At 38.6% G+C, this 12,073-nt stretch overlaps 1 protein-coding gene across 1 annotated transcript; it reads left to right on the top strand.

Annotated features, from left to right (window-relative positions):
• Positions 1-2,384: 2,384 nt before the first annotated feature.
• Positions 2,385-7,615, top strand: LOC135687425 (F-box only protein 36). The gene is made up of 2 exons (XM_065203977.2): positions 2,385-3,395; positions 5,492-7,615. Exons 1-2 carry the CDS (start codon positions 2,952-2,954, stop codon positions 5,666-5,668), a joined length of 621 nt encoding a protein of 206 aa, XP_065060049.2. The 5' UTR covers positions 2,385-2,951; the 3' UTR covers positions 5,669-7,615.
• The last annotated feature ends 4,458 nt before the right edge of the window (positions 7,616-12,073 follow it).

Below are 12,073 nucleotides of genomic sequence, written 5' to 3'. Positions count from 1 at the left end.
ATGCTTCAACTTTCTCTTTTCGAGTTAAAAGAGGAGATTCTCAAGCGTTACCTGTTTGCCAAAATAAGATGTGATAATTATCTATCAAAGTGCTTGGACAAATGTTTATGCAAAAGTCTCTTTCATCAATTATCGCCACAGATCCTGCAGTCATGCCTAAATTGCAGTGCAAGATTTCCTTTGTGATGGGGTGCAGAAAATGAACCACTCTTCTGTTTTCCAAGTTCATTAACTTTACTTTACTGACTAGTACCCTAAAATTACTTCACCATTTATCCAGACAAGCAAGCTTAAACAAACTTTCGACGAATATCTGGTAAATTGTTTGGATGTGTTACTGCCATTGCTGAAACACTCAATTCTAATACTTGAATACTTTAAGAAAACTTATGTTTTCTAAAAGCACATAGACGGGGGAAACAACCTTAAATAGGGAGCAGATGTAGGCGAAACAGGCCCACGTTCACTAGCTGAAATAGATATTTTTCCTCTGTGTCTGACAGGTGGGTAGGGGACATCAATGTGCCCCTTTTACCCTCGTGCTCTCTGATTCCTATGTCTATCACTAAAGGAACAAATTTTTGCAGCAAATCTAACTTTCATGATTCCTTTTTCGATTTCATTAGAGATGATCACAGTAAAACGCTCTAGGTGGGCGTGAGGAGTGTGAAACCTAACCCGAAAAAGCGCTGCAAAAACTAAGAGTTTTTTGCTAACTAGGGGCGCTTAGTCGGCAAATCAAACTTGTCGGCAAGTTAAGGATGGCTCATTCACTTCGTCACGAAATAGGACCTGGATGCCCTCTTGAGTACTATTGCTAGCAACGGGCCTGACTGAGCAAAATCTTGCTCTACTCAATGTAAACAGTTTTTCATCCGACATCCTACGCTAATTTTTTTCCCAGGTCAGGTTTTGGCTTATCGTTGTTCATACATTTCTATAATTGCCTCTTAACTATTCCTTTATCATATAAGAATTCGCGGCAAATCTTCTCTCAGTGCAAAGTTGAGGCCTATTTTTTTGCCATTTTCGTCCATCAAAAAATATAAACAAACTTGGAGAGCGTTCCTCATTCTTAGAGGGAATGTTGTTGTTACGTTTGCTAGCAGCCCTTTGGGGCCTTTTCCTCTCCAAGGGGAAATCGGCCATTCCAATAAGAAAAGTCTATTTTCCAGCTTAAGAAGCTCCTAAACCATGACAACGATATGCGAAAACAGCTTTTCTCCTATAGCAAATGTCTTTTCTTTGTCAGAAAATCTTATGCATGTAAACATCCTCGATTTTCTACAAGCAGTTATTCCTTTGATATTGAAAAATAGACGCTTGCGCCTTTGAGCTAAAATTTACGAAAAATAATCTTTAGTCACGCAAACAGTGCAAGTCCAAAGCAGCTATAGGAAGTGCATACTTTTAGGTAATTCAATGCAAGCTGTGTCTCTTGCAGTAACAAAGTATCTTCACACCTACCTCTTGCAACGGTCACTTCTCGACAACGAACATAGTTTGTCCTAATTGGTCAAAACGCTCTACGAGCCTCTATACAACGGACAATTTCTCTGGTTTCAAACGGTGTCCGTTATACGGAGGCTCAACTGTACTCTAAAAAGCTGTATAGAAATGTATCAGAATAACTGAATTTTCTTTTTATCCATACTTTGTTGCAGTTTATGTCTGAATTTTAATTCAAGTCTAAATGTTGGTTGGGTTCTTACCTTGTTGTGTGACTAGAAATTATACTATTCTCATCACTAATTTTAAGCAAGACCCATGTCTATAAACCTTAATGAGGTGACTGGAATACCTGTATTGTGAATATGTGGTTTTAGGGATATCTCCATTGTGGTTATTACACTGTTTCCAGCAAAGTCAGATATTTCATCGAGCTCATCATGTGCCCCTCTTTACTTCAATTCTAACCTAATTTACTCTTCTTCAGGTTTTCCTTTTAAAAAATATACTGAAACCTTACGATTACTGTTTTGATTACAAAATCAGTGCAAAACGAGGAAGGTGCGAGGAAGAGAGCACTCTTAATCGCTCTTTCTTATTAACTTACCTAAATACTGAATTCTTAAAGCAAAATTCGCATACCTCACTAAATGCCAAGAGAGACCATCAATTTACTCAATCAAGAAATATTTTATTCTATATCCATTTAATGTGTTAAACGTAGCACCATGTATTAATTTTTTTACGTAAATCAACCAAGGTCGTTAGTTATTGTGAAATGCGTTTATTGCAGAACAGTGACAAGATTTCCACGCTTGAATAATTTTTTTAATTGGTAATGGAATAACATTTGCACAATTCCTTGAAGTTCCGAACAAAAGAGACCTTGATCTGTGTTCAAATAAATTGTTAGCACAGCTCTCCTCTGAGGTCTGGTCGCGCTATTGTTGTTTTGATAGTATGCAAGCAATCACACTGCATAGTGAACACATAAAAGTTGATGCCTCCGACGTTGCTAGTTAAATATGAGAAGAAGCGTGGCCAAGCAAACGCAGATTCAAGCTTAAGCAGGTCGACCTCATCTGGAAACAAAGAAAATCGCCGAAATCTACTTGTGTAATTGCGTTAAACCGCCAATGTTGCAAACACGAGTTCCATTTGTCATGAGGGCTAATTCCGAATAAATGCTGGATTTTTTAATGCTCTGCGATATTTCTTCACGTCAGATAGGCAGCTCGGGCAAGTGGAAAATCGAATGTTGTCAGTAAACAAAGTCGCATAAATTTTTACACCAATCGAGGAGGAATCGAAGAGTTTCGACAAGTTTCCCCTTTTCGTGCGGTAATCATTACTGCTGTGAGTGCAATTCATGCTCAATCGAAGATTACACATCAGGACTTTAGTGGTTATGTTCTGAAGTAATAGGGGATCGTTGATTAGATAAAAACTGATTTTTGTGGTACCGAAAACATCTTGTATCTAAAAAGCGGAATAAAAAAAGAATGGCCGGAGTCGAATCATTATGCGTGCTTGGACAGTCAAAGCCAATCGTGGAAAACAAGACCAAATCAGTGATATCGTCAACCAAATTAAAGAACATGAAAAACAGGCCAATCGAGAAAGTGTTCACGGCATCAGGGCAAGCCCCAAGCCCAAGCAAAGATTTTTTTGAACTGATTATTGCTAAGGATCGTGTGATATGGCGAGCATGGCGCATTAAATACAAAAACCATAGAATGATTATGCCTTCTGAAGAGTGTATCAGCTATGATGAATTTCAGGATGATAATAGGATCCAAACTGAAATTTTCAGGAACCTCGGCGACGACGTCTTGCAGGTATCCCTTGGTTATGTCTCTAGGGAATGGATTGCTCGACTGCCTTCTTCCGTATTGAGAAATATTGCTGCATATCTTAGTATCAAAGACATCACCGTTTTATCACAGGTAAGGTGGACTTTGAGTTGGGAAAAATGAAGGGGTATGGTTTTCTATAAGCCCCAATGCATTTAGCAAGGGGTCTTGAGCCAGGGGAATCAGCGGGGGGGGGGGGGGGGGGGGGGCTGAAAACCCCATTGATGCCGGAACGTAAACATTTACCGCCTCTTGCTATTGTTATTCGAGAGTTTTTTGTAATTGTCCCCACTGAGCTACACCCCTAATGAAAGTATATAGTGAATGTTACCTTTTTTCCGAGAAATGTTTTTCTATAATGCATGCATGGTTTCAAACTATTTTTCGAAGGTCAGGGAGGATCTATATATTACAGAAAGCAGATAATTTTCAGTACAGTTGTGTGCAAATATATGAATTCTTGTTCACTTGAGTAACCTTTGTTTTATGAACTCATGATAAGTCGCTAATACCTGCCCTACAATCTATGAATAGTTCCTGCCTATTGTATGGTGATGTCCCTGGTGATGTCCTGTCAATCACAGGTAAACGAAAAGATCTCTTTTCAAGTCAGTGGCACCACTTCGATGTTTTATATCAATACAACTCACTCTAGATAAATGAGACCCTGTACAAGTGGGGACTTTTAATATGTGGAACCTATTTTTCACTACCCTTGAGCTAACCAGTAAAAAAACTATTAGCCTGCGCGAAATTAAATTTCCACGAAATATATTACTTTGGCTCACCAATGAAGATAAATTCCCTCGAGAACTGCATGAAATATCTTCTAAAATAAACCCACTAGGGTTTTTAACAAATGTACGTTGTGTCACTCCTCCCATCCTAGCCTAATAACCAGATCCACTATTTGCTTTGGAACCGGGGTCTAGTTATCAGGCTTCTTCCATCCTAGCATCGTACAATCTTTCGCTGAATGTTCATTTTTCTACTTTTGTCCCACTCACCAGAAGATTCGCTTAACTGGGACATTTGCAAAGTGGAGCAGATAATCAATGTCCTCAGAAGGTCCAAGCTAATGGGTTACATAATAAGGAAATTATTCAGGAAATTAAAGTAACCACATCTAAAGACATTAGGAATAACGCGTGCCCTGACGAATCAAGTTCTTGTCGCTGAGACGAATCTGAGGGCGTTATTTGAATGCTAATCTTTCTGTCAGCAGAAAACATGATCCTTCGCAAGCACAACTGAAATCGATCCAGATATATATTGATCCCGACTTCCTGATACAAATAACAAAGAAAGCTTTCTTTGTGCGGATGCTAAACCTTCAGGGGGTGGGGTGGGGGGCTTAATATTGGACTTGCCAGAATGGAGCCTGAAATACATTTGCTTGATTAGGGGGTTTGTAGCCCCTAGCTTTTATCTCTTTAACGCCTATGTTTGTACCCTTGAAGGTACTCTGGAAGCAAACTTTATAATTGTTATGGAGCAACGAAGAATTACTTATAAAAGTAGCAACAAAAGGTTTGGAAATGAGGGCACCCATGGATACCAAGTCCAACCAAGATCAAAAAGGCTTAGAGTACTTCCAGGAAACGTTGGGTTATGCAGATGGTCAGAACAGAATAAATTAACCCAGCTTTGTACTGTCTTGCCCTGCCATTAAGACTATTGTATTGTATTGTAGACGTTAGTCTTTACAATAATGAATATACACTAATTAATACTAACATGAAGCAATTTCAAGGATTGCATAAGACAGTTCATTTACTGTAAAACGAGCATGCGCACTTGTCTTCAAGGAACCAAGTTTTGATCAAGTTCTCAAATTGTCTAGTATTTTGTGCTGTCTTTATTGATTCCGGGAGTGAATTCCAGATTTTAGGCCCTTGAAAACTTAATGATCTGATACCATTATTGGAAGTTCTGGCTTTCGGTAACTCGAAGCAACTCGAAATAACTCGAAAATGTTTGCGCTTTTAAACAAATTGTTCTTCTAAAAAATTTTCTTGCAAACATATCGACTGAAATCAGCTTTTTAAAAACAATTTTAGAGTATGTTTCTATTAAAAAATCTATCATTGTTCTTTTTAAATAGTCATTGACAATAAATAGTTCTCTGCCAGGATACCGGGACAAAAGGCTGTTTTTGCAGTTGTAAGGAATTCTGTTTTTCGTTGTAGGCCTGCAGCACCCTGAGGGCACGTTGCCGAGACAGCCAGTTATGGCAGGAGTGCTATTGTCGTACGTTTGGTGCGTGGGACGATCTCCGAGAGCGACGAGCGAAGAAAATCGGCTGGAGGAAAGTGTTTATAGAGGAATGGGAACGACTTAAAGATATCGACTGGGACGACCTTTGAAAGGTCTCTGTTTGGCTTCCAAAAACTATAAAGAATTCTTCGATACTGCCAAGCTTCGAGTGTTTTGAAACATACATGATTTAATTAGGGTGTCTGAGATTCACAGTATTGTTTGCTAAAGATTCTAATTTATATTTGCATTTCGAGTAGATTTTTGTCGATAGGTTCATGATGCAGAAAAGGTAACGTTAGTGCTTAGCATTTTGTAAAATATCTTTGTGAGCAGCTGTTGCGTTTAGTCATAAAAGAAATGCTTTTACTAAAAGAGTCATAGATTTTACTGCCAGGAAGTAGCCAGTTGAGGCTCCCAGGGTTGTAACTGTTTGGCTAAAAAGAAGCCGAAAGTATCATTGCAGGATCCAATGCTAAATAAGGTAATGTTATCCAAATGCTATCCGAAAAGTCAAAATGCATTGTTAATATACAAAAGTTTATTGGTTTAATAATTGACAATTAACTTTAGAGGAATTTCATCAACTGATGCTTCGCAAGAAGCAGAAAAAGTTGCATAATAATTGAGTTTTTAAAGCAGCTGAACCGAGCTTATGTTATTGGTGAATTCGTTATTCCGGTATTCCGGTATTCCGGTATTACGGTATTACGGTATTCGATGACTCAGGATGTCGCTGGCGACAAAAGGCGAAGTATCTGCAACTGACACTTGATATTTTGAACATTTGTTTGAGGAATTAGAGGCTCCACATTCCATGGAGTGAGTTAGTAATGGGTGTAGCCCTTGGAAACGATTGCAACCACGCCCTTTAACATTACTCTATCACCCTACTTGTTCATTTTTCAGTGCTACTTCTTTCATATTTTAGATTTAATAGGTTTAATTTTAGAAATATGAATTACCTGATGCGCAACGGATTCACCCATATATAGAATAATTCAGTGATGTGATTGATGTTTTGAGGGGCAAATCAATTCTTCAAAGCCCCCTTTTTGGCGCCATAACGGATTTGTCTTTCTTTAACTTTTGATCCCACGTTTATCTGTTTTAGCCAATTGATTTACTGTCTCGGAACGTCCCCCGTCTACCTACAGGCTCTCTGACTTTACAAAGTATATCACTTACCGCTATAATTCTTTGCGATCCATTATTCATTATGACCCAGCATCTTTAATTCCATTAAATCTAAAGGATATTTTCCCTTGGTTTTGAGGGCGTTCATGATCTGTAATCGCCGGGAAGATAGTGTTGTGAACTTGCTGTAAATAATTCGTAATGCATATACAGTATTCTCTCCAATTAGCGGACACCGTCGGGGCACGAGCAAGCTGTCCGCTAATTGGAAATGTCCGCCTTTTGGAAAGTTTTGCAATGTAAGTCCCAAATTTGAAAATAGACCCGAGTTTTGTATTCGAAAGGTGTAATCAGTGGTGGCGCCAGGGGAGGGCTACAGCCCCTCCGTCGGAAGCATCTAGCCCCCCATCGGAGGAAGTTATTGGAAAGAGGTTGAATCGTGGAGGTGGCTATGGTCTGGAGATTCCAGTAATTTACCACTTTCATGGATTCATGGACAAGAAAACTTAGTAAACTGGGCTGTAAAGAAGCTCAAAGCTGTAAAGAAACAAACTCGATTGTCAAAAGTCAAAGTGTTTGAAATAGATTTTTGAACAAATATTCATTCGTCTAAGTTTTTTGTTTGCTAGCTCCTAACTTTTTTGTAATGTCCGCTAATTGGAATAAAAAAAAGCCAAATTGTCTATTTTGTGCAAAAAATATTGTCCTCTTTTAGAATGTCCGCTAATTAAGTGTCCGCTTTTTAGAAAGTTTTTTATGAGACTTTGACCAGAAAACAATCGGGGGAAAAAATTTGTTCGCTAATCAGAGGTGTCCGCTTTTTAGAGTGTCCGTTAATTGGAGAGAATACTGTATCACTCACAATTCTGATATTTAGAGCGTGATTAGGAATGTTAATAAAACTGACCACACTGCATGAATTTCTCTGCGTTTTCATGCTAGATACCTTTCAGCGTCGTTTAATGATTATGAGAGTCAAATTTTCTACTACTCATTGAAGTAGAGAAACTCCCTTGTTGCTGATATGATGTCCCCATAAATTATAGGCCTTACTTTGCTGAATGTTGGGGTTTTCTTGGGCACGTATAGAAAGAGGAGGGATCAAACGAATTGGAATTAACCTACAACCATACTTCCCCTCATAATGATGAAGCAGCAAAGATACAGATGTAGTGCTTGAACTGCCAGGGCAATGAAGGGAGGTGGTCGTAGAGAGAATGAAAACCCCTTTTGAAAATCTTCCATTGCAAAACGAAGAGCTTTTGCCATCTAGGGTGTACTTAATCGGATAATAAAGGATGTGTGAGAAGGAAGAACCGCAGAATGAGCTGTCCGCCGGATTCGGTGAATCTTGCAATGAGATTTTAAAATGGAAGATATACAGGAATGACACTTTGTCGCTCATTTTGTCAGCAAACAGGATCTTGAGCCCCCCTTGAAACCAATAGTTAGCGACGGTCCTGTTAAAACTCTTCAAATGATACTCTTTATGCCTTAAATGATCCTGTTATCAAACTGTTTTTGGGGGAAACACAGGCAAAGATGCCTCTGCCAGTAACCCCTTGACCATCCATCCTCCTTGGGAAGGTAAAATATGACGACGCTGCCAGATAAAACTCTAAAAGCAAATTACTCAATTGGAATCTAGTGCTCTTTTTTAAAAAGTCCTGTTCTTCTAAAAATTCATAGAAATCCTCTTGCTTTGGTGCAAATCTTGTCGTATTTTTGCCTGAGTAAATTGCCCCTCGATCAAAACCGCTAGAGCCAATCCGATGGAAGGCGCCCTAGTGACATAGGAGAGCATTGAAACACACCATATGCACACAATGGCCTTTGATCGTTACAGTAAACATATCTGATATGATCAGACGAGATCATTCGATTGTTTTTCTTGCAACCAGCAACCGTAAATAGTGTTGCATGGCCTGTCGCTCCGTGCAAACATGGCGGATTCGAGAAATGCAGAAATCAGTAATTCTCATCAACATCTAACGCTTACTGTTCATCCTATGAACGATTTAATTTAACCAAATTTAATATGAATTTATAAACACTTTATACAATATAAAGTCATAAATTATAAATATGAACAATTCTCCACCGAATGGGTCTATACAAAGTAATTTATTTATAGAGCAGAGTTTACTGTCAAGGCAATAAAAAACAGAAGAAAATTAGCTAAATTGTCAAATAATATCAAGGATAGGTATTTCTGCCCTTTGAACGCATAGGCTTCACTTTCAGGGTGTCTATTTGCACAGGAGGTGGACTTGCTACAAGTTTTTCTCTCTATTTAGTCGGAATATTCCTGTTTACATTTTTCATTTATGAAATTTCACATTTCCCAGTCTATTCTAACTAAAAGGAAGGGAGTGACTTGTAGCAAGTAGAGCAGGGGACGGCTACTTCTCCCTTTTGGCAAGCTTGTAGCGCTGCCTTTCAGTGTATCTAAAGGAGTTCCCAGCCTGTGCCCCCTCAAGAAGATTTCTGCTCCATACCGCAATCTCTGCAGGTGGGGTGGGGGGGGGTTTGGTAGATGTTGGGCTATACAGGGTACTACTTGATTGGTTTGGGCGTTTGTCTCAACGGCTGCTTCAACGGTTTTTAGAACTAACAAGCGGTTGTTCAATAAATCATGGCTTAGGCCTAGGGGAGGAAAAATTATGGGTCCGAAGATTACAATCTTGCAAAGGGTTGTGAAGAAACTAATGGCTAATTTTTTGAACGTATCAGCCAACCTTTTTAGAAACTTCTTTCATTAAATTTTAAGCTTGGGTGTGATACACATTTGGTCAGTTGTGGCAGCAAGATTAAATCAAAGTCCGAATTTAGAGATTCTTTGATCAAATTCAATACCAATTTTTCGTTCCAGAAACATTAATTTTTGATACCGCAATAACCAAGAAAGGTATCAGAACGACGAAACATCTGCACGAAAATCATTCGAGGTCAAACGAGGTTAAATAAGGTCAATCAACGTCAAAATGGCGGCACTGGGAATTTGGGAGAGGTGTGCATAGGACATGCACTCGCCTTGTATTTGTTAGGAGGGGCAAGGGGACATATTCATAAAAGTACCTTTAACGTATTTATCAAGGATGGCTATTCGAGCTCTATTTTCGACCGCAGTATCTGTTTGAATCAATTTGCTTTTGCTATAAAATATAAAATTGATAATTCTGGCAAAAGGACCGTCTAAGGAAATGATGAAAAGACTGATTGCTTGACATTCTAGAGGCATCAGGGACTTACGGGGGACCGAAATAATATAGAAAAGTTCTAAGACAGTTCAACTCCGTCTTAAAATTCATCATTCAAACAAAGAACCAGCTACAGCCAGTTGGTCATGAGGCCACTCACTAGAAATCAGTCACTGATGACATTTGAACGGAGCGTTCAAAAATACAACGATGGAGAGTTGAGGCATGAAAAGTAGGGTGGTTTCAAGAATTGAGATGAAAGGGGGGGGGGCACTGCAGCGGAGATGTGTAATTAAAACAGACCTTTTGAGTCTGAATCCGCAGGAACCTATCACTTCGTAACTGACAGTAGGCATTTTTGGCATCTGAAACAGCTTTATTTATAAAAGTACTTGTTCAATGTTAAGGATACTGGGTGTGGGCTATTGCTCCCTTCCATTCCCCCGATCCTTTGAACGTCCGCCTGTTGTACCCACTTCCCTTAATACAAGTAAATAAAAGTTGCTCATAGTCATCATATGACTTTGCGGAATCGTTCTCTCATCCTTTCAAATATCTTCAAAGAATCAGCTGTACCAACCTTGCATTGATCATATTCTCAGCCCCTGAAACGAGGTTCCAACGATATCATTAAACTGCATTAATTGGCTGCAGCTCCTTCCTAGTGGCAGGCCTGTAAGTCAATCCGTACCTGTTCTGGTATTTTCTGACCTCTCTTCGACCAAGGAAATGCGTAATTCCCATGAAAACGAGTCCAACAAAAACTACGGCGATAATGATGTAACCACTAACCTAAAATGGAAATGAAAAAGATATATGTATATCAGTTAAAAACCTCTCCCGTTAGACTATGCTGGCACCAAAGAGATAGCGACAACTTTGAACGGTTGGCACTCAACTGACAACTCGTGTCTCCCTTCAACGCCATGATACATAAAAAAGGAGGTCCGATTAACACTCTAAACATCTAAACTGCTTACTGTATTGAGAACAACATCCTATAACAAAAATATACTTGGATTGTATGTAAAAAGCTATCCCCATAAACATTAAAACAAAAAAATAGTGGCTTTCATGAGGACCTTTTGAATATTTTCCTATGACTACTGTCATATGAAACTGTATACGTATATCTATATAGTTTACATAAGCAACTAAAATGAATGTTTACCGTTGTGTCATAAAGTGCTCGATGTCGTATAGGCAGAGCTGTACACGGTATTTGGTGTAGAGAGCAAGTTGTTTCTCAGAGTTTCCCCTTTAATACACAAAATGGCGTATGAACACAGCATGTTGCTATGTTACTAAATTACTACAGTCGCTCTTAATGTACAATGTTGCATAAGAATCCTTGTCATAGTCTGAATATTTACAGTAGGTATTTAACGGATTCGTGTTATTTAACTTGGAAAGCCTAAAAGCTAAAATCCCGCCATTGTTATCCCTTTCAAATCGATTATGCCCTACTCTTTTAAGTAAGAAGATCACACCGTTCCTGACGTGCAACATGCCCAAAAGCCACCAAGAAATTGCAGTGAGACGCAAATAAAGTTTATACAATGAACATTGAATAAAAATTGTTCAGATTTACAATTCACATGCTCATCTTATCACTGTTTTGTTATCTTTCATTTTCCCTTCCCGCCATTATGAATTCATAGCCAATGATAACAGGATAATGTCGTCTGAAAAGCAGTGAGATAATTCTGAAGCCAGCGCCAATAAGACATAATTTGGCTTAAAACATATTAAAAGTTGGCAGAAGTGACATTTTAATAAGTTGCAGATGGAGAATGGCACTTTTTAATATAATATTTTAGACTTTCGAGCAATATAATAAATATTGTAAATGCAATATGAAACGAAATGGAAAAAAATTGTATAAAGGTTAACATATTCCATGGCTGGGTAGTGCTAAGATTCTAATCTACGATAATAATTAGTAACAATAAACTATTTATTTTTGACTAAAATAAGAGCCTTTGGTAAGAGCACGTATTAAACGACCCCTGAACATTCTTGGTCAGCGGTAACAAAAAATATGCACTGTCAGCTGCTAGGAGACACACTCCTTCGTAGCGCGCAATAAGCAGTTACAAAAAGGTCCTTCAAGAAACAAAAGTTACAGCCCTATAGTTATTTTTACACAACTTAAGCCTCTGCGCATGGATTTTACTC

Source organism: Rhopilema esculentum, chromosome 20 (genome assembly GCF_057945365.1).
Source record: "Rhopilema esculentum isolate cy_ngs chromosome 20, ASM5794536v1, whole genome shotgun sequence".
NCBI lineage: Eukaryota > Metazoa > Cnidaria > Scyphozoa > Rhizostomeae > Rhizostomatidae > Rhopilema > Rhopilema esculentum.
Note: the sequence above shows the minus strand (reverse complement) of the source record. Positions and strands in the feature narration are given on the sequence as shown.

Coding starts and splice junctions, on each gene's coding strand:
- LOC135687425 (XM_065203977.2), top strand. CDS start 2,952: ATGGCCGGAGTCGAATCATTATGCGTGCTTGGACAGTCAAAGCCAATC. Junction 3,396..5,491: donor ACATCACCGTTTTATCACAG/GTAAGGTGGACT, acceptor TTTTCGTTGTAG/GCCTGCAGCACCCTGAGGGC.